We start from the raw sequence: 23,618 nt of genomic DNA, 5'->3' as shown, positions 1-23,618 counted from the left end.
CACAGTACTGTTTTCTTCGCAGCACTTTAAGCTACATGAAATGCTCTTTTTGTTTACAATTCTCTCCCCCACGTATATAGTGATGTCCCAAGAGCAGACCTTCTGGTCTGTTCACAGCTGTTTGCCCTGCACCTGGCACCAAGTGGCATTTGATATTCATTGTTAGATGAATGAATGAATGAATGAATGAATGACAGAACCTGAAACTGCCACTAGGAGATAACTTGTTTTCCTTTTGCAGTGTTGATGGGAACCGTTTTCAGCATCCTGCTGGTGACCATGATCCTTATGGCCTTTTGTGTCTACAAGCCCATCCGGCGCCGGTGACAGCCGAGCAGTGTTTTTCTGCAAGTATTTGGGAGCAGGATAAGTTGTTTTGCACATTGGCCAGTGGAGAAGTTGAAAGGAGAACTCTCCTGCTTGAAAATGACATTTAGTCTGGACAGCTGGTAAACTAATAGTTTAGAAAAAACATCTAGTTAATTATTTTTTTCCTAACACTGTAATGCAAAGAATTAGCCAGAGGGTCTGCTTTTCATTGTTTCTTTTTATGTCTGGCTGTACTTGTTAAAAGTAAGACCTGAAGCTCCAAGGTTCAATGTAAAGATGAAGTGCTCACAAGAAAGAAAACGTGGGAATGTGGGAACCCTTGTGTCCGTAAGAACCACACTGGAAAGAACTAATAATTAATGTTTGAAAATATTAAGAAGAGGAAGACTTAACATGTAGAGATTCTCTCCTTAAGACTCATTCACAATGGGGTTAAGATCACAAATATTTTTAATTATGTCAGCTCGGGAATTTAGGCCTTCACTCCTCCCTCACCCGCTGCATCTGGCTCTGGCCTGGTCTGCACATCAGAAGCCTCGCTTATAAAAGTCAGGGTAGACGGTGTTGCCATGTGCACACTTGGGCTGGAAAGCTCTGGGGTTGCACTGAAGATGTTGCTAGTTAGTCCATCTGTAGAACTCAAACCCATCAACCTCCCTTGTACTATATACTTAAGTCTTTCCGGCCCACAGCCTAAAAATGGTAGTAGCTTTTCAGATTTTGAGTCTTATAAAGAGACTGAGCAGGAGTACCTTTCAACCTTGGGTAGGGAGGGCTCAGCCAAGGGAAATACGTATTCACCCTGCATGGCAGGTAGCAGGAGGGTGTATGTTTACACAAATTTAATTTCAACCTGGGAAATGCTGCTATTACTTTGCACTGTTGGCAAACTGGATTTTCTCCCCATTATTTATTTTAAAGGTGCTATATTTAATTTTGTTACTAAATTGAAATGCTTATCTTGTGCTACATTAAAGCACAGAGTTGTTTTATTAATAACTTGTTCTTAATGTGAAATAACTGGTGTGAGATCCTGTTTGATGTCAAGATGTCGTTTGTAATCTTACAACACTGAGCCACTGAGATGTTCACTGTTATGCTTCTGAGCAAAATGTCAATTAAAATTAAGTAAAATCCTACATGCTGTTTTACTCCTCATAATTATTTCTAAGAATTTAAAATGCCGTTATATGTTTGAATCTACCTCTTAAGGCAGCACTGTGACGTGAATTTTTAAATTAATATTTGAAATATCTGTATTGCCCTAAGGCGAGGTATAGTTTTGGAAAACAGCCATAATTAAATTCTGTCTGGACCAGGTGTCAGAGGACCTGGATTCTTGGCCCAGCTCCAATTACAAACAGGCTTAACTTCTCCAGCTTCTCAGGTTTTCTATCTGTAAAATGATGATATACACACTATCTTTCTTAAGTGTTGAGAAAATCAAATGATATGAAAATTAACACAAATGTAAAGTGGAATTGCTCCTAGAGAAGTTTATGGTTACATATTTGAAGGAGGAGTGAGTGGGATGCAGAAATCCAAGCCAGTCTAGAGCTTCACTCCAATTTTATCATCAAAGACAAAAAATAAACTTTGTGGAAAGAGGCTTAATAAAGAGGGATAAAAGATGAAAACAGTGATTCTCTGAGAAAGCAAGAATTATACTAAAAACTTTTATGCACTAGAGACTGACCTTCATCCTTGGGGAGGGGGTGGCAGCCAAATCCTAGACCTCATAAACTGAACTGTCCAAAGAATATCACCATGTACCCAAATGAACACATTGTTAATTTTACACCAATCAGATAAATCCAAGTTATTTCAGCAAAAAACAGTCAACTTTCCTTAAAGTTGAGATGATAGCAGATTTTCAGGTTCCTTGACACATCATGTTATGATGAATGGTGTGACCGCTTCTTGAGGAGCTAGGAACTACTTAGCAGTGTCTTACTTGCATAAATTGCTCAATTAAAGTTTACTGCTAACACCGGGCCTCTGAAGCTTTAATGAACTTAAAGATAAACTATTAGTTTTGTTTTTTTAATTTAAAAATCCACAGGTATTCCATGGTTTGAACTAAGAAGAGTAACAGATTTCTTTGTAGCACTCTGGTGGCTGAAAATGTTGGCGTTTACTTTCACCTAAAGCAAAGCAGCTCTTTCACATCTTAGCAGAAACACTGAGGCCTCATTTCTCATGCCCAATCTTTACTGCCCCTTTCATTTTTGTTCTTCTAACATTTAGGTATAGGATAACTCTGGAAGTCATAACTGCCATCTCTGAACTTCTAAGAACAGCTTCACAAAGCACTTTGGCTTCAAAGGACGGAGCATGTTCACTCAGATTATAAAGAGATTTGATGTTGGCTTGGCTTCTTTTACTCCGCAAGAAATGGTCTGCCTCCAGCTGGAGGGCTACATAGGAGTCTCAGAGCAACCCCAACACTAGCTTGCTTTTAATTTGTTTGAAACAGTGTGTGAGGCATATGAACTGTATAACTTGGGTGGGTGGCTTCTGTGTGCTACCCGACTGACCTGAAGTTGTATAACAACTTCATATACAACTGAGTGGTTGTACATGCTGTTCCGCTGACATTCTCACACATAAACAGGAAGTGTGGGTCCTTTCAGTGACAAGAAAAAGCAATGTAAAAAGAGGAAAATAAAAGACTCAAGACTGTCTAGAATATTGTTCAAGCACCCTCTAAAGAAAGCAGTCTTTATTTGCATTTTAAGAGTGCACATATACATGAAAAACACTGCAACAGGCTGACACAGTGCTCAGTCCCTTTTTAACCTACCACCTAGGGAGAAAGTCAAAAGACATTGGGAAGCAGAGCAATGGAATGCAAACACAGAAATTACCGTGGTTCACCTTAGTAAACCATATGGCCTAACTGGCAGCCACTCCCAAGAAGCATCTTTGCTCAAGGTAAACGCCAAGTAAACAAAATGCCAAGCTGCATATTTGGAATAAATGTGATGTCGTGTATACTGGCCTCATGTGCAGAGAAGGAATTTTGGTCAGACCATGACAAAAAAGGCAGCTGATTCTATGGAATTTAAAGCACAAATCTTTGTGACTAGGAACATTTAACTGGCAACACTAACTGTATGATTAGATAGGAAACAGATGCAAAATGGAGGAGGATATTATTTACCAGGTTATCTCAGTGCAGCCTGTGGGAATAAATACACGGGCCTGAGTGACGGGGCACCAGGCTGTATTCCACAGGGTCCTATATGTTGTGTGATGGTTATTTACAGAAGGGTTAGACAAAATAGTTAACTACTAAAGGTATCCAAAAAAGGCCTGAGAAAATCTGGTTAAAATGTATAACCTTGTATTGCTACTGATGGGAGTAGTCATTTTTTATCTTTTAAAAATAATAAAAATATTCTGTTAAAAAATATATTTATCCAGAAAGATGTTGATTTGAACTCTAAAAAGCAATATGGAATCATTTTCCCTTTTGAATAAATAGAGCCACTGACTTCCGTTTTTAAGCTCCATTTCTAATTTCAAGTCCACCCCTTTCTCAAGTCACACTAGGGCATATAGTGGGGTGTCCACATGGAAAACCTTTGAGAGGAAAGGCATAGAACACACACTTGGTTTGGTGCTGTGCTGTTCTGATGTTTTGGCAGCTTACCCACTTGAATGGCCTCACATTTCCCGAACTGCTCCTTCAGGGACAGGATTAGCTGCCTTTGATTTAGTGTGAAGGAAACTGTTCTCAAAGGAAATGCCTTTCACAAATTCAAATCAGATCCCTTAAAGAGTCGAGTGAGGTTGTTTGAAACTATCAGTATTTTTTAAGGCTAAGGCAACATCTGTGGTCATTTGTATATCCTAATTTGATGTAAACAGCTAACCATAATCTAAAATAGATCCCATACATACCTCCTCTTGAACTCTAGCTGGGGGTAGAAGAAATGGAATAAGGTGGAGATGGAGGAGGGACAGTGACAATGTTCTAGAAACCCTGTATAAAGGTAAGAATTAAGAGATCGGCACAGATTACCCATTTCTTTGGTGAATAATAAAGAAGTGTCTCACAAATTCTCATAAACCACTCTCTACAAAGGCTGCTGTTGCTCTCATATATAAAAGCACCCTGACTCTGCAATAACTTTTTTTGTTATTACTCCTTGATAAAAATTAATCTACAAACCTGCGGGGATTGGGGTTTTTGTCTAAAGCTGGTAATAAAAATATGACCTGCAAGCCAACACAGCTAATGGAAAGTGACGATGCTCTTCTCCCCTTGCCTGGAGGTGGGGCCTGCCAACCCCAGCCCCTTCTCCACCAGGGGAGAGTCACAGATGGGCCTGGGAGTCCCTGGGCCTACACCTCTGCATGAAGACGGGCAGCTGCCATCTGCTCCACAGCATACGCCAAAGTACAGCAGTTCCTCAGGCCCCGCTGCACTGGTTGATGTGGCACTTGGCACTCGTGGTGCAGCCCAGAGCCTCTGCTTTGTGAAGCCCGTGGGTGGAAGGGTCTATTTCTCAGTGAGCGACAACTGTAAGACTTGCTGGAGCTCTGCCTCCTCCTCCTGGAGCCGGAGCTCCCGTTCCTCTAGCTCTTTGGCAGAGAGCTCCATAGCCAGCTGCAAGTCACTATCAAAACGGCTTGACTCGCTTGGGACACGAGGGCACAGACTTTCCGAGCTGGCGAGGAGACTCTCCTGGATGGCCCTGGATTGGAAAAAGGGAGAAAAGGAGCAGTCAGCACCACCATCATCATAGTGCAGGAGCAACTACGTTTCTTAACTGTGTAAGTGCAAGCCGTGCTGAGCACTTTATGCACTTGATGTCATCTAATCCCACATAACTCTCGGGGGGTTGGGATGTACTGCTACATTCGAGGAAGTAAGCAGGCTCAGAAAGGTTGAGGAGCTTGCCCAAGATCACCCAGCTACAAAATGATGGAGCTGGGAATTGAACTTGGATCTATTCTAAAGCAAAACCCACGCTCTTCCTCAACAGGTTCCTATATATATATATATATATAAGTATGGGAAAAGGCTTTGTAAAATCTTGCCAGTTTTTCCCCTTAAAAAAAAAATCAACATATTGCCTACAAGATTCATCCATATTTTCAATGCATTAGGACCCCATTTCTTTTTCTGGCTAATATTCCATTGTATGTGTATACCAGATTTTGTTATCATTTAATCTGTTGGTGGAACACTTGAGTTGTTTCCACCTTCTGCAAATGTACATAAAAGTGCTATGAACCTTGCTATGTAAAAAAAAAAATAATTTTTACAGGTCTTCCCCAAAGTGTCACCATCCTTAAAATTGTATAAACTTCCCACTGAGGGCATCTCAACCACTCCATTTTCTTCATGTAAGAGCAAATCAATCAGAAAACATTTACCCAGTGTCTTTCTACAATGGCACTGACCTAGGAAATATTCGGCAATTCTTTCACCCACTCCTGGGAACTCAGCTATCAAGAGTTCAGAGCTAAATAAAAATAAACCTTAAAAAAAAAAAAAAAGTTCAGAGCTAAAAGCTACAGTGGTCAAAACAGTATGGTACTGGCATAAGACAGACACATAAACCAGTGGAACAGAATTGAGAGTCCAGAAATAAACCCTCACCTCTACAGTCAACTGGACTTTGACAAACGTACTGTATTAGTCAGCCAAAGGGGTGCTGATGCAAAATACCAGAAATTGGTTGGTTTTTATAAAGGGTTTTTATTTGGGGTAGGAGCTTACAGACACCAGGCCATAAAGCATAAGTTACTTCCCTCACCAAAGTCTATTTTCACATGTTGGAGCAAGATGGCTGCCAACATCTGTAGATCATGAGGTTCTCTAGACTTTGCCTCTTTCCATAAGGTCAGCTGCAGACTATTAGGTGAATGGCTCTGTCTCTCTGCCTGGGGTTTCTGCCATGTCTAAGGAGCCATCTCTATTCCCGTGTTCTTCTCCTGGCTCAGGTCCTCTCTTTCCAGGGCTTGCTTCTCTTTCCTCTGCGTGCTGACTTCCTGGGGCTCCAGCTTAAGACTTCAGCATCAAACTCCAATATCAGAATCCCTTAACTCTGTCCTTTGCGATGCCTTTTATCTGTGAGTCCCCTGACTCAATGCCCTAATGGCCCAATCAAAGCCCCAATCATAAATCAATCATGCCCAGGTACAGACCAGATTACAAACATAATCCAGTATCTATTTTTGGAATTCATAACCATATCAAACTGCTACATCTACCATGTCCATGTTAGTGAGACAAAACTCAAAGTGGATCAAAGACCTCAATATAAAAGCCAGGACCATAAAACTACTAGAAGAAAATGTAGGGAAGCATCTTAAAGACCTTGTAGTAGGTCACGGTTTCTTGGAACTTATACCCAAAGCAGGCAGGACAAAAGAAAAAATAGGTAAGTGGGATCTCCTCAAAAATTAAACACTTTTGTCCCTCACAGGAGTTTTTCAAAAGGGTGAAAAAGGCAACTGACTCAATGGGAGAAAATATTTGGAAACCACATGTCCAATTAAGGGTTTAATATCCATGATACAGAAAGAGATGTTACAACTGAAGAATAATAAGACAAATGACCCAATTAAAAAATGGGCAAAAGACCTCAAAAGACATTGTTCAAAGAAGAAATACAAATGGCCAAACAACGTGAAAAAATGTTGAACATCACTAATGGTTAGGGAAATGCAAATCAGAACTACAAGGAGATACCATCTTACTCCCATAAGACTGGCGGCTATCAGAAAAACAGAATACTACAAGTGCTGGAAAGGATGTGGAGGAATGGGAACACTCATCCACTGCTGGTGGGAATGCAGAAGGATCCAGCCATTCTGGAGGACAGTTTAGCAGTTTCTCAAAAAACTAGCTATAGATTTGCCATATGACCCAGCAATTCCACTGCTGAGTATATACCCAGAACAACTGAAAATAAGGGCACAAACATATATATGCACACCAATATATGCACACCAATGCACACCAATATATGCACACCAATATATGCACACCAATATATGCACACCAATGTTCACAGCAGCATTATTCACTAATGGCAAAAGTTGGAATCAACCCAAATCCCCATCAACAGATGAATGGATAAATAAAATGTGGTATATACATACAATGGAATACTTCTCAGCTGTAAGAAGGAATGCAGTACTAACACATGGGATAACATGGGTGAATCTTGAGGACCTTATGTTGAATGAAGCAACCCAGGCATTGAAGGACAAATACTAAGGACAAATACTTTCTGATATGAAATAAGTAAACCAAGCTGCTCCGAGAGCTAGAGAATGGATGACAGGATTAAAGGCAGTTGGGGTGGGGAGAGGAAGGTTAGGAGCTGACGCCTACATGGGTGAAATCTATAAGCTGGAGGTAAGTGTTTGTACAGGGAAGGAATAAGATGGGGGCATAGGGATACCTTTGGGTGGGGCTTTGTGGGCTTGAGGGGGGCTAGGGTTGGGAGGATGGGTCAGATGTCCCAAGGAATTGGGGGGAAGGGTGAGGGGAACATTTGAACATGGGGGATGGTCAGGTATGTGGTTGAAACTATAATGTTGAGAAAACTCTTTAGAAAATATAATAAGGATTACCTGTTTAAAGTGCTTAAGGGGGGCATCTGGTACAGAGGCAGGCATCTAGGGAGTGTGTGAGTGCTCACTTTGTCTTAGTGTGTTATATCACTGGGTGGAGACCCATACAATGAGTGTGAAGGTGGACCCACATCCCGGGGAGGCCTGATGTTCTCATAGAGGGAATTATGTCTTTCGAGAGAATTTGTGGCTCCCAGTGGGTTAGGACAGTCACATATGTCAAGCCCTCAGCATTGTTCCAAATATCTGTGAATCTGGTCCAAGTAATGACGATTGATTGTAACTGTGGGCTCTAAGGGGAGGGGAAGAGAGGTATAGAATAGATGGAATCAGGGTAACTGGGGGGCAATGGAAGTTTTCCACAGGATTATGCAATGATGGATATAGGACATGTTAAATTACACCAAAAATGTATAAAAGTCTATAGGCTAAAATGTAAACCATAATGTAAAACCTAAGATAACTAAAAATTTAGAAAATTATACAGTCTAAAATATAAACCATAATGTAAACCAAAATGGAACCATGTTTGAAAGTTATGTTTCAATATCTGTACATCAGTTACAGCAAATATAACATGAACATGTAAAAAGATCACTGCTGGGGAAGAGGGAAAAGAGTTTGATGTTGGATATATGGGAGTCCCCTATATTGTATATGTGAATTACTGTGATGTAAAACTTTTGTGAAGGCAAAATTAAAAATCAGAAAACAAAAAGAAAGAAAGGATATAGACACTGAAGAAGAAAGACTCTGCCTTGCCACTGTACATCCAGGGCAACACCTATTGCAGTGATGAAAGGCAAAGCTTTATAATATTTTTCATTTTTTAATACCCCAATTTATTTTTACTTTTAGTTCTTCTAAACTAGTATGTATTCTATTTCTAATCTTTAAACACATCACTATATTCCATTTTCCTATTAAATGAATTTAGCAATATATTAGGCTTTATTTTTGAAGAAGTTTTGGACCACAGAGAGGTTCAACTATGGCAGGGGAGGAACACTGATGTAGGGTGTTATTGATGGGGGGCACATGGTTGGGAGGGAGTTCTCCAAGGCATGTTTATAGGGTACATAAAAATGTTCAGATATAGGTTGGGTATTTTCATTGTAGTTACAGTTACAAACGACAAATGAGGGAGTGCTGAGTTCGTAGCCATGGGAGCTGTATCACATTCCCCAATGGAAAAGCAACAATCCCCCGAGTGCAATGGCATAGATCAATGACGAAGCATGGTCCAACAATGAGCCCTTGATATTGATGACTATGCTTATGAGCCTGTGTGCCTGAAATATGAACTAGGCCTACAGCTGCAGGGTGCCTAAGAGTTATGTTTCAATATCTGTACTCAAATGTGTTGCTCAAATGTGGCCTCTATGCCAAACTCAGCATGCATTACCTTCCCCGCAGCGTGGGACATGACTCCCAGGGATAAGCCTCCCTGCTGCTGAGGGATTACTACCAAGCAGCAGCTGATAATGTAACTAGAAAAAGACTTTGAATAAAAGGGTCAACAGACCAGCAAAATAACTCAGCCTACATGTAGGATCATGCTTTTTGACTTGGAATAAAAGGGAGAAATGGCAAAGACAGATGAGTTTATATGGCTAAAAGTCTTCAAAAAAGAGTCTGGAGGTCATCAGAGGTCGTGCTTACACACGCCTTAGCAGGACCCCATAAACAGCCAAAATAGATAAAAACCCAGGTACTGGTTCTCCAGAGGGCTACAGAGATCCATAGGTTCTATGGTCATGGCAGATGGCTCTGGAGTTCAGTGGCCATGTCAGTTGGCCCTTCTTTGGAATTTGTGTTCCTGAGTGTGATGGAGTTGGACTCACATGTGATCTTCCTACACATGCCCCTTCTGTCACTTTTACTGAACCTGCAGTTGGCGCTAGGGTTGGTGTATACTCAAGAGACTTGAATCTCTGGACTGTCCTTGTGCCAGCTGGGCCCTGAGCCCCAGCAGAGTTGCAACTCCTACCCTCTGGTTCATTGGACTTACCCAGGTCAGCTAACAGGGAGGTGAAGATGATCAACCAGCACACCAGGGAACCAAGAGGCCCTCAACTGCAAGCAGGAGAATTGCATCCATCATCCATGTGGAATCTAAGCCCTCTCCCAATATAGAGGTGGAGTGGACATCGCCATCCCAGGGTCCACAGGATGGAGGAATGAAATAGGGATTAGAGTGGACTTAACTGATATTCTACTATGGAACTATTGTGACTAGTAATGGAAGAAACTGTAGCATTGATGTGGAGAAAGTGGCCACGGTAGTTGCTGAGGGCAGGGAGAGGGAAGAAGAGATGTGATGTGGGGGCATTTTCGGGACTTGCAGTTATCTTAAATGATATCGCAGGGACAGATGCTCGACATTATATATCCTGCCTTAACTCACTGAATGGACTGGGTGAGAGTGTAAACTACAATGTAAACTATTATCCATGTTGTGCAGCAGTGCTCCAAAATGTATTTACCAAATGCTATGAATGTGCCACACTGATGAAAGAGGTTGTTGATGTGGGAGAGTGGGGTGAGGGGGGTGGGAGTTATATGGGAACCTCTTGTATTTTTTGAATATAACATTTTCTGTGATCTATGTATCTTAAAAAAATACAATTTTAAAAAACTACAATGAGATATCATTTCACACCTATCAGAATGGCCACTATTAAAACAACAGAGAACTACAAGTGCTGGAGAGGATGTGGGGAGAAAGGAACGCTTATCCACTTGTTCAGGGGAATGCAGAATAGTACAGCCACAGTGGAGGACTGTTTGGCAGTTCCTAAAGAAGTTGAATATCGATTTGCCATGTGACCCTGCAATACCACTACTGGGTATATACCCAGGAGAAATGAGGCAGTGACACTAATAGACATCTGCACACCCATGTTCATAGTGGCATTATTCATGATTGCCAAAAACTGGAAACAACCCAGGTGGCCATCAACCGATGAATGGATAAACAAACTGTGGTGTATTCACACGATGGAATATTATGCAGCTGTAAGAAGAAATGAAGTCGTAAAGCATATGATGACATGGATGAACCTGGAGGACATTATGTTGAGTGAAGCAAGCCAGATACAAAGGGACATATCCTGTATGACTGTGTTACTATGAACTAAATATATTGTATAACACTGTATATTTCCATTTATATAAAAGTAAATATAAATCTGTTTATAAAGGTGGACTTTGACTAGCAGTTATATAGGGCTAGAGAAAGCATGCTAAGGGGTATGGAATTTTTCTTTTTGGAGTAATGAAATAATTCTAAAATTTTTTGTGGTGATGAATGTACAACATTGTGCTTATACTAAAAGCCACTGATTATACACTTTAGATTGTACGGTATATGAATATGTATCAATAAAATTGCTTAATAAATAAATAAATAATTGTGCAAGCATAGGCAGAAATAGCAGCTATGTATAGCAGGGGAAACAGAGAGACTGAGAGGTGAAGAATTTTCTTGTTTGTCTATTTTTTGTTTATTATTATTATTATTGTTGAAATAATGAAAATGCTCTAGTAATGACTAAAGTGATGAATATAAAACTGATTATACCAAATACCACTGATCGTACTTTGGATGAATTGTATGTTTTATTAATAAATATTAGTAAAACTGATTTGTTAAAAAATTAAATTAAATTAGAAAAAAAAACAATAAATGTAAACAGGCTGAACTACTCTAAAAAAAGAGTTTAGAGCTATTTTAATAATGAGCAACTGCCAGAAGAGGAAGCAAGGGAGTTAACACTTTAGCACATGCCTCCTCCCAGGCATGGTACTACACGCCTGCCCAGGTACTAATAAAGCGCCTGTGTCAATGTCAGTTTAATTATCAGGAGTCAAGTCACTCACCTCTCGTACTGGACGTCATAAGCATGCGTCTGGCCGATCCCTCCATTCGAAGCTGGTCCTGAAAGTTCCTAAGAAAAATAAATGTAATGTTCATGAATATCTCTTAGAAGAACAGGTGTCATACTGACAAGGAAATGAAAGCAAAGACAAAGTTTAAAATATTTACATGCACTCTATTGATAGTGCTCTGTGCAAATCTAAGAGGGATTTGGGTTACCTTTCTAAAAGCACACCTGAAGGTCAGGTGGTATATGTCACACTATGCTTATCAATAGCCTCAACCTTTCACAGTTTGCACAAAACCAATCTTAAAAATAGCTAACCTTGTGCAATTTTTTTTGGAAACCATTAATTTCTATAAGCTCCAGTTTACAAATAGGGAAGTTGAGGTTCAGAGAGGTTGAGAGGCATGCCCCAAGGTCTCAATCAGCAGAGGTGGGATTTGAACTCAAATCCTCCATGTTCAAAGCTCATAAACTGAAGACACTGAACCTGCTATCCCGTCCCCAGCACCACTCTGGTCTCCCCAATCTTGAGCAAATTTTTAATGAACAAAACAGACAATTCTTTTAGCTTAGGATTAGAATCTATAATTCCGTATTTGTTGTTTTATCACTTGAGTTTCCTCCCCTGTCAAAACTTAAGGTCAACAAGGTTTATGTAGATATTGGGAGAGAGGAAGTAAGCTCACCTACAAAGGGGAAGGAAAAGCATGCTGGACTGACAGTGATGTTCTGAGGCTCCCAAGATGCTTCCCAAAGGGGTATGGCCCTCAAACTGGCAGTCTGAGAAAGCCGAACAGATGTAGAAATGGGTCCAAGATGGTGGCCAGGGCCAAAACTCAAGAGTAAACGCCAAAACCCTGAACCCTAGAGTGTGGGTACTGTCTGCAAAGCCAAGCAGCCCCATGAGGTGGGGTTAAGGCTGCTTCCCCAGAGAATGCCCAATGCCTGGCAAGAAGCAAAGCACTCAAGTATCTGTTGAATGGACAAAGGCAGGAAAGAAGAATGGACAGCAGGAGCCTAGGATACATGAGAGGGTGGTAGAAGGAGAAGCAGGCCTCAGCCTAGCAGGGCAGAGAAGCCATGGAAGAGAGGGGATAAAGGAAGTGATGTGGCCGGAGGAGGTCCTAAAGCCCTGGGCTGTCCCTAGGCAGGTGAGGCCTGGAGAAAGAACCACAAGGGAAGACAAAATGAAACTGTTCTTGTCCCATCCTTAGTTCTAAGTTTAGCTAGAGACTCAGGGAGAGTTTAAAGAGAGACATCCCTTACAACAGAATAAAACATTTGAATTTTTGAAAATTGACTAAAATATCAACAACCATTTTCATCACGTACTTAATGAGCAACCACAACACGAGACCTGGTATTCCTTGGGGAGGGAGTAGGACTAAAATCCACATCGTTACCTACCTGCAAGGTTACCAACGCATAGATAATACTGCAGGAGGAGTATGATGGTGTAAACTAGCATGAATTTACAGCTTCAGTACTTGAAAATTAGATAGCAGTTGCCAAAAACTACATGATTATTAGTCCCATGGATGAATATGAGGAAAAGTGTTGTCGGGAGGCAACTTGTAAAGGATGCTAACTTGGGTTACGCTGATGGTCTTTTACATAATAAGCTTTTGTAAAAGACAGGTGCATAAAACAAAATAATCTATATAAATACCATAAATATTTCAAAAACTGGGCCAAACCAGAGGTTAAAACCCCCCAAGCCCAGCCGTCTAATTCTGATAAATGCACCTGGCTCCTGCTGGACTCCAACAAGCTCTGCTGGATGGCAAACTGCATTATCTCATAATCTTCATCTTGCAAATGCATGTTTCTGCCATTGTCTTGTACATGGTAAGATTCAGGAATTTCAAACACAGATTGATCGACCTCAAAGTCCGTGACTTGGGAAGCTGAAACACAAGAGGCCCTTGTCTGAGTTAACTGCAATGAAGTTTCCACTCCAACTTTTTACTAAAAATTAAATGTAAAAAACTTGAAAGGACCAAAATGATGATCATCAAGGTATGCTACTACATGAGAGAGAATTTGAGAAAGAATAATCTTGGCAGAAAAAAATAGTGCTTTTGATTTTTGCCTTGATTCTTTTTTTTAATCATGAATTAAACTAATGCATTACTCATAAAAATAATACAAAAGACTAAAAAATGAAAGTGAAAATCTCCCTCCCCATATCCATTCTCCATTTCCAAACTCCAAAGGTAAGCATTTTTTTTGTGTGTATATCCTTCTGGGTAGATGATATATGTGTGGGTGGATATGTATATGTGTGTATATATACACAAGCACACTAACATATCTTTTTCCTTTTGTTTTATGATATATATCTGTACACTTCAAATAAAAACGGTAGTAAAAAAGCAAATGCCTGTCCTGGCCTAAGACACAGAAAGCTACTAGTACCACACATATACCCCGCCTTAATACCATCCCCTTCCTCCTCTCCAGAGGTAAACACATAATTCAGAATAGTGGTAACATGTGTTCATGAGGTTGTGCAGCAAAGGAACACTTACCTACCCTTGGTAGGAGAGTTAAACTGATACACTTTCTTGAAAAAGACATTTGGCATTACTTAGTAAAATTGGAGATGTGCACATCCTATGACCTAGCAATTCCTAAGCATGTATTCTAAAGGAAACTAGGCATACAGGCTTTTGCAGACACTGTTAATTGGATGACAGTGCTGTTCATAATAGCAAAACATTGAAAACAACCTAAATGTCATAAGATAATAGAATTCCTAATTGCGCTATCTTAATACAATGGAATAAATCATGGTAGCTAAAATGAAACTTTAGAGCCATGTGCATCAAAATTGGTGGATCTCAAAAACATAATGGTGAATGAAATAAAATTCAATTTGATACGATCATAGCGTTGATTGGGCCACATCAGTAGGGTGGGGACTCACAGATAAAAGCCATGGCAAAGAGCAGAGCTGGAAGTTTTTGATGTTGGAGTTTGATGCTGAAATCTTAAGCTGGAGCCCCAAGAATTAAGTACACAGAGGAAAGAGAAGCAAGCTCCAGGAAGAGAAGAACCCTGAGCCCAGAGAGGAGCAAGACTAGGGAAGAGAGGAACCCAGAAATCCTGAACACTGGCAGATATCAGCAGCCGTCTTGCTCCAACACGTGGAGGGAAGTAACTTATGCTTTATGGGCTGGTATCTGTAAGTTCCTGTCCCAAATAAACACCCTTTATAAATTAAAAAATTTTTTTAAATCCAATTTGAGAGGAACCAGCAAGATGGTGGCAGAGTAAGGAGTTCCTAGAGTCAGCTCCCACTACAGGGCAGTTAGCAAACACCCAGAGCTCTCTGGAGCTAGCTGAGGCACCTGTTTGGGGGCTCCAGGAGACCAGAAGAGCATCCTGCAACGTCCTTGAAGGAGTGAAAAGAGGAGACTGCCCATCTGCAGAGAAGACTCGTAAGTAGAGTGCTCCACACCAGCGGAGGCTGTTACCCAGCCTCCACTGGAGGCACGAGCCCCCTCGGGAGCTGTTCCGCGGCTGGAATCGAAAGCTCCACTTCCCCAAAATGGGGGAGGAAGAGACGGTTGGGCACCAATTTCAGCTATTGATGAGGAAACTCAGTGGGCTACAGTATAATCCTGAGAACAGCTAAAGCTTGAGCCTGGCCAAGTCAGAAAGAGGCTGGGAGCTGCCATCTTAACTCCATGCCTGGCACGAGGGGAATCGCAGTGCTGGTGGGGACCGGCTTCTTCCCATCCAGGTCAGACTCCAAGTCTAGCCTAGGCCCCAGTGCCACCTGCAGCAGGGAGGAAGCTGCGGGGACCTGCGCCAGCCTCTCTGGGAAATTACCGGCCAATCCACAGAAGCCGGTGATTGTCCTACTCTGGCGGCATGAGCCACCCCAGGAGCTGCTCTGTGACGGGAACTGGAAGCTCCATTTCCCAGAAACAGGGGAGGTGGTGACGGCTGACTGCCAATTTCGGCTACTGATTGGTGGACTCAGCTGGCTAAGAAATAACCCTGGGAACAGGGGGGTGCGAACCAGCCCAAGTCAAAAGAGGCCAATAGCAGCCATTCTGACTCTGCCCCCCGCCTGAGGGGAAGCTGGGCTGACTGAAACTCTCAGTGTTGACAGGAACCAGTTTCTTTAATGCAAATCAGCCTGCAGCCCTAGCCTAGGCTTCAGCCCGCCTCTGGTGCTCTGCACAAGCCTATACAGGTAACTGCAGGGAACTTTGGCTGCCATAGATTGAAAATCAGAAGTCTACCAGTGCAACTGCAGTCATCTTGGGCCCACACTGCACAGATTGCTGCCCACACCTGCAGCTCCATCCCTGCCCCAGGCAGGGGAGAAAGGGGTGTGAAGCTTCATCAGTCTCTCTGGACAACTACAGTGTAGGCCTACACAAGGATTATTCCACATAGCTGTGACTCTGTCCCTACCCCTGGCAAAGGAGAAAGTTGGAAGAAGCTTCATTGGTCCCTGATGCAATGAGGGCAGCTTGAGCCTCCACAGTTTACAGCACCAATTACATGCTTGGCTCCTACTGCACAAGCAGAAAGGGAGAAATGATAGGAAGCCCTAAACTAAAGAGAAAAATTGCACTTAGAATAAATACCCTCGGAAGCCAGATGTGAAGACACCAACAAAAAATTACAATCCACATCAAGAAAGAGGAAGCTATGGCCCACTGAAAGGAACAAGATAAGCCACCAGATGACATAAAGGAGTTGAGACAACTAATTATAGATGTTCAAACAAATCTCCTTAATAAATTCAATGAGCTGGCTAAAGAGATTAAGGATATTAAGAAGACATTAGATGAGCACACAGAAGAATGTGAAGGCATACATAGAAAAATAGCAGCTCTTATGGAAATGAAAGGTGCAATCAATGAAATTTTAAAAAACATTGGACTCATATAATAGCAGAATTGAGGAGGCATAAGAAAGGATTGCTGAGCTTGAAGAAATGGCCTCTGAAAGTGAACATACAAAAGAACAGATGAAGAAAAGAATGGAAAAAATTGAACAAGGCCTCAGGGAACTAAATGCCAGCAAAAGACGTGCACACATACGTGTCATGGGAGTCCCAGAAGGAGAAGAGAAGGGAAAGGGGGCAGAAGGAATATTTAAAGAAATAATGGTAGAAAACTTCCCAACCCTTTTGAAGGACATAGATATCCCTGTCCAAGAAGCACAATGTACTCCCATCTGAAGAAATCCAAATAGACCAATTCCAAGACACATACTCGTCAGAATGTCAAAGGCCAAAGACAAAGAGAGAATTCTGAGAGCACCAAGAGAAAAGCAATGCATAACATATAAGGGATATCCAATAAGATTAAGTGCTGAATTCTCACCAGGACCATGGAGGCAAGAAGACAGTGGTCTGGTATATTTAAGATAATACAAGAGAAAAACTTCCAGTCAAGAATCTTATATTCAGCAAGACTGTCTTTCAAAGATGAGGATGAAATTAGCATATTCACAGATAAACAGAAGCTGAGAGAATTTCTTAAGCAAGAGATCAGAGTTTCAGGAAATACTAAAGGGTGTGCTAGAACCTGAAAAGAAAAGACAGGAGAGAGAGGCCTGGAATAGAGTCCAGAAATGAAGATTATATCAATAAAAGTAACTAAAAGTGTCAAAGAGTGGTGAAAATAAAAGATGACAGATAAAACTCAAATAGTCAAGAATAAACTTAACCAATGATGTAAAGCACTTGTATTCAGAAAGCTGCACCTCAATGTTAAAACAAATCAAGAAAGCCCTAAATAACTGGGAGAACATTCCATGCTTATGGATTGGAAGACTAAATATCATTAAGATGTCAATTCTACTCAAATTGATATATAGCTTTAATGCAGTCCTGATAAAAATAACACCAGCATTAAAGAAAAAATTGAAAACATGATCATTAAATTTATTTGGAAGGGTGAGGAGTCCTGAATAGCCAGAAACATCATAAAAAGGAAAAGTGAACCCTCATTTCTAGACTTCAAATCATAATACCTACCTATAGTGGTAAAAACAACATGGTACTGGCCTAAAAACAGACACAATAAACCAATGGAACTGTATTGATGGTTCAGAAACAGACCCTCACAGGTATGGTCAAGTGATTTTTGACTAGCCTGTCAAACTCACACAGCTCAGGCAGAACAATCCATTCAACAAATGGTGCTGAAAAAATTGGACATCCATAGCTGAAAGCAGGAAAGAGGGCCCCTATCTCATATCTTTTCCAAAAATTAACTCAAAATGAATCAAAAACCTAAAATTAAAGCAAGAACCATAAAACTTCTAGAAGAAATTATTAGAAAATATATTCAAGATCTGGCAGTAGGTGGTGGATTCTTAAAGGAGATAAGAGGAGGACTGAGTGGATTATGTATGCAGAAGTTTTTGTTTTAATATATTTATATATATATATTTTTTAATTTATTTCTCTCCCTTCCCCCGCCCCCATTTATCTGTTCTCTGTGTCCATTCGCTGTGTGTTCTTCTGTGACCGCTTCTATCCTTAGTGGCACCTGGAATCTGTTTCTTTTTGTTGCATCATCTTGTTATGTCAGCTCTCCTTGTACGCAGCACCATTCCTGGGCAGGCTGCACTTTCTTTCGCGTTGGGCAGCTCTCCTTACGGGTGCACTCCTTGCACATGGGGCTCCCCTACACGGGGGACACCCCTGCGTGGCACAGCACTCCTTGTGCGTATCAGCGCTGCGCATGGGCCAGCTCCACATGGGTCAAGGAGGACCGGGGTTTGAACCGTGGACCTCCCATGTGGTAGGCGGACACCCTATCCATTGGGCCAAGTTCGCTTCCCATGTAGAAGTTTTAATTAGCTTTATTGTAAAATTGTGGAAATGTATAGAGTGGATGATAACACACAGTAAGTTAACAGCTAGTTTATAAATGGGGATGTGATAGAAAATGGTAGTCTAGTTATTTAAATGCCAATTGACAAAATGTTTGAGAATAATCTAGGAACTGGATAGCACAGTAAACCAAGAGGTGGGTGAGAACTGTGGTTGATGGTACAGATGCAAGAGTGTCCTTTGTTAGCTAGAACAAATGTCTATCACTACTGCAGGGTGATGGGAATGTGGAGAAGCATGAGAAAAATACAGCTGGAGTCACCTATGGATGTGGTTAGTTGTAATAATATAATATTCTTGCATCTATGCAAAATATGTACTGTGTTGATACTGAGGCAGTATGGAAAATGTGAGCCAAATGTACACTATGGACATGGTACAGATGATATTATTTTATCTGTCGCAGATGACACACCACATTGTGTTGTGTTGATAGAGGGGTGTTGTTTGGGAATTCTGCACATGTGCATGATTGTTTCATAAGTTTACAACTTCAGGGAAGCGGACTTGGCCCAGTGGTTAGGGCATCCATCTACCACATGGGAGGTCCACAGTTCAAACCCCGGGCCTCTTTGACCCGTGTGGAGCTGGCCCACGCACAGTGCTGATGTGCGCAAGGAGTGCCATGCCACGCAAGGGTGTCCCCACGCAGGGGTGTCCCCGCGTAGGGGAGCCCCACACGCAAGGAGTGAGCCCCGTAAGGAGAGCCACCCAGCACAAAAGAAAAGTGCAGCCTGCCTAAGAATGGTGCTGCCCACACGGAGATCTGACACAACAAGATGACACAACAAAAAAAGAAACACAGATTCCTGTGCCGCTGACAACAACAGAAGAGGACAAAGAAGATACAGAGAACAGACAACCAGGGTTGGGGGGAAGGGGAGAGAAATAAATAAATAAATGAATTTTTTTAAAAAGTTTACAACTTCAAAATATATATATATTTTTTAAATATATATTTTTTAAAATATATTTTAAAAGTAGTAATAGGGTGGGTTGGGGGGAAAACACACGAAATGTAAGATAAGGACTATGATTAGTAGTAAGATTTTGACAGTGTTCTTTCATAGTTTGTAATAAACGTCTCATGATAATGCAAGGTGTTGGTGGAGGGTTGATATATGGGACCCCTGTATGATGTTATGCATGTTTGCTTTGTAAGTTCACAACTTTCACTATACACTTGTTTATGTATGTATGTTCATATATAAATGATATAAAGATAATAACAATCGGCTTGGTTAGGGGAAAACTACTTTGTTTAGTAGTAATATTTTGACAATGCTCTTTAATCATTAGTTAAAAAAGTTTAAAAACAATGCAAGCTATTGGTGGTAGGGTGAGATGTTATACATGTTTGTTTGATGTTATCTATGTTTGGTTTGTAAGTTCACAACTATTATAAACTTGTTTATGTATGTTTATGTATGAGTGATATATTTCAATAAATTTTTTTTAAAAATCCAGCTTGAGGAGTACATTTTACATTCTGTATGAGTCTATTGATGTCAAGTTCTAAAACAGGGTAAAGCAAACTATTGTATAAGATTATAGAGATGTGGCAAAACCCCAAAGAAGAGCTAGGCAGTCATAACCACCATTCTGAATTATGTGTTTACCTCTGAAGAGGAGGAAGGGGATGGTATTAAGGTGGGGTGTATGTGTGGTACTGGCAGCTTTCTGTGTCTTAGGCCAGGACAGGCATTTGCTTTGTTATTGCCATTTTTATTTGAAATGTACAGATATATATCATAATACAAAAGAACGAAGACATGTTAGTGTGATTGTGAGTATATACACACATATATTGGGTGAATTTTATTGTATGTACATTACCCTCCATAAGAGCATGCTTTCTTTTTTTTTTTCCAGGAGGTACTGGGGAACCCAGAACCTCATACATGGGAAGCAGGTGCTCAACAACTGAGCTAGACCCACTCTCCCCTACTGTCCTTTTAATACAAGCAGGATCATACATATTCCAAAAGTCGTTTTTTTACTTAGATATTCCCTTCATTCAAAACAGAGATCTACTTAATAAGATACTCCAGATTAAAACTGAATAATTAGTATAATGACTAAATGTATGCATTTCTGAAAATCACAAAATCCAACTTTTTTTACCTGAATCAGCCTGGGTCCCTTCCACATTTTGGGATACAGTTTCCTCAGCAGTGCTACAGCCATTAACATTTCCAAATGTAATCCGTGCATTTAAGACATGAAATAATGGAATTTCTAACAAGATAAAAGCTTTTGTAAATAAACTTTACTTAGTATAATAATAACAGTTATAATTTACTGAGTGCTTACTATGCTAGTACTGTACCAAGTACTTCTTAGAAGTATGATTTCATTTAATCCTCCTATCAACCCCTCTCCCCAGTAAACAGATAAGAAAACTGGAGACTCCCAGAGGTAAAGCAACTTGTCCTAGATTACAATGAGTAAGTGATGGAGCCAGGATTCAACCATGATTATACAACCATCCAAAATTATTAATACAATTGCTCATGAGTTCATATCTATTGTACATGGTATTAAGCTTACTAGTTGAGGCCATAAAACATATTTATGTATCAAAGGATCTGGGTATCAACCATCTTCCTCAAATAACTATCTAACTTGAAGTTTGATGTAAATAAGGTCTAGCATTAAAACAATGAATGTATCATATTCATACGCTGTTTTACATCTGTGCGGAAATAGAAATGATAGTTGGAGGGCTCTCCTAATTTTGATATGCAAATCTCCAGCATAAACTAAGAATCATGACATTCTTTAAATCAAACTATAGAATAATTCTGACATCCTCAATTATATCTAGTAAAATTACTTTGTGCCTAAAGTGCTATAATTCCCTGAAGCACATTTTATCTCCCACAAAAACCAGGAAGAACCTACAAGTGTTCCTGTGCTTTATTTAACGGTACCTATTTTGACAGGAAATCCAGGTGGGAATTCCAACTTGATGAAATCTCTCAGTCTTGCAAAGTGAGCGCTAGTTCTGGCCATCAGGTCAATGATAGGAACGACCTGCTCCACGAGAGAGAGCGGGAACTCTTCACACATCCACAGGGTTGCTTTAAACCTGCAGAATTCCGACAGAGGGAAGACTATGGCTGTTTCTACCCGGCAGGGAAAGCCGATTTACGTGCAAGAAGCTGGATGCCAGCAGCCTCCTTTCCCGCAGTCCCCCACTTATCTTAACCGCTCTTAATCCAGAGCTAGGAAGGGACGAGAACCACAGGAGAATTCGGATCTCTCTGATATCTGGCAATCAGGTGAAATGGTCTGCATTACAACCATCCACTGCAACATTTAATTGAGAGCAAGCAGAAAAAAGAAGACAGCTGGTGGAAACCACTTCATTTGATTGGCTGAAGGCTGTCAGCATTTAAGAATCAGGAGCTCTTAACATCCAAACTGTGTTCTGCTTGGAAAAGGCTAATAAGATGGGCAAACTACTCTTAGCTTTTATCAGATAAAGTGGTTTAAAAGTTATTTTTAAAGGAAGATGACAAAAGAATGACTGAACATAACAATAAAATAGCACTAGCACAACTTCTTAAACAAGAATCCATCGGATGAAAATGGCCACAGAAGCACTCTTACTTTTGTGTTCTAATCGTCAGCTCTTTAGGCCTCCCGATGTCCCTGTCTTTCAGATCAAAGTCTTCATCGAAGTATTCATCAGGTGTGATGGCCGTGGGGTTGTTTGCAGTGGCACATTCTGTGGTGAGGTTCTGCCAAGACAAAACCCAGGGGTGTTAGAAATGCCAAATTATGCTCCCAGGTGAGGCCTCTGGCATGCCATCTCTGAGGTATGCGCATTAACCAGCTGTGATCAGAAAGTTCTGATCATTCATTTTACTTAAGTTACTGCATGGAAAAAGAAAATCTATAAAGGTGTAACCAAGTCACATGGTAAGTCTACTGGAGTTCTCTACTTCAAAATTAGCACTATTTCTCCACTCTCCTTTGTATTTTTAGTCCCAATTATAGAGAAGGAAAAAAAAAAAAAACAAGAGACAGAAATTCTTAAAAGTACATAAGATTTGGAAGACTGGGGGTTTAAGCTCAGCTCTGCCATTCTCTAGCTTGAGACACTGGAAAGGTAATTACATTTTTCTGATCCTCAGTGACATCCATTAATCCAATTTCATACAATTATTGTGAGAGTCATAAAATGTTTGTTTAGGTGCTCTGTTAAATATAAAGTTCTGTATACTTTTTTTAAGTTCCCTTTTTATAGAGAGGCCCTAGTTCATAATTGTAAGAAAGCACCTGATTTCTATAATCACTACCCCTCCTCTAAAATCCTTGTTTTTAAAGACTCACTCCCTTTAATTCTCTTCCAAAAGAATATCCTAAATTCCAGCCTGGGTGTACTCTTTAATCTTTTCAAGTAGGATGGTCTGCTCAGGATTCAGTAAATGCTATCATAAGTAGAGATAAGTCATTCCCTTTCATTAGACTGTGCTAAAAGCTTATTACTTCCACTTACCCCTTGAGCACCAAACTGCTGTTCCACAGTTCCCAGCAAAGATTCCAGGGGATTCCGGTCCGCTACAGAGGGGAAAAAAGTTTAATTTTTAATATTGTACCCTACTTGTGGCTATAAGAAACGAGCCTCATCTTATTTAAAGTTTCTGATCCCAGCCACCTACATTAGGAGATACTGAAGTAAAGTCCTCCATCAACTGACAGACTGAATAAAATCACACCCAAGAAACACAAGCTAACATCTACTTTATGACACACTTTATTTGGAGTTTTATACTAAACAGACAACAAATACAAGAATTAAAGCAGAATATTAGAAAGAATATGTACTTAGGAATGAGCCAGATCTGGACCCCAATCCCACCTCAGCTGCTCGCTACCCAGGTGTCCTATGACAGATCATTTCTCTGGGTCTCCGTTTCCTC

The 23,618-nt window shown here is 40.6% G+C and overlaps 1 protein-coding gene across 2 annotated transcripts in view; it reads right to left on the bottom strand.

Moving 5' to 3' along the window:
* Nucleotides 1-3,019: 3,019 nt before the first annotated feature.
* The window catches only part of ANKRD13A (ankyrin repeat domain 13A), a 55,432-nt gene continuing 34,833 nt past the window's right edge, over nucleotides 3,020-23,618 (bottom strand). For both annotated transcript variants that reach the window (XM_058281551.2, XM_058281553.2), the window contains exons 9-15: nucleotides 23,195-23,256; nucleotides 22,303-22,433; nucleotides 21,621-21,778; nucleotides 20,812-20,925; nucleotides 13,563-13,723; nucleotides 11,812-11,879; nucleotides 3,020-5,033 (exon numbers count right to left, since the gene is read on the bottom strand). In XM_058281551.2, the coding sequence (XP_058137534.1) occupies nucleotides 4,838-5,033; nucleotides 11,812-11,879; nucleotides 13,563-13,723; nucleotides 20,812-20,925; nucleotides 21,621-21,778; nucleotides 22,303-22,433; nucleotides 23,195-23,256 (890 nt within the window). In that variant the 3' untranslated portion in view covers nucleotides 3,020-4,837. The remainder of the gene's footprint in view (nucleotides 5,034-11,811; nucleotides 11,880-13,562; nucleotides 13,724-20,811; nucleotides 20,926-21,620; nucleotides 21,779-22,302; nucleotides 22,434-23,194; nucleotides 23,257-23,618) is intronic.

The sequence above is a fragment of the Dasypus novemcinctus genome, chromosome 19 (genome assembly GCF_030445035.2).
Source record: "Dasypus novemcinctus isolate mDasNov1 chromosome 19, mDasNov1.1.hap2, whole genome shotgun sequence".
Classification (NCBI taxonomy): Eukaryota; Metazoa; Chordata; class Mammalia; order Cingulata; family Dasypodidae; genus Dasypus; species Dasypus novemcinctus.
This window is presented reverse-complemented; position numbering and strand designations above follow the sequence as displayed.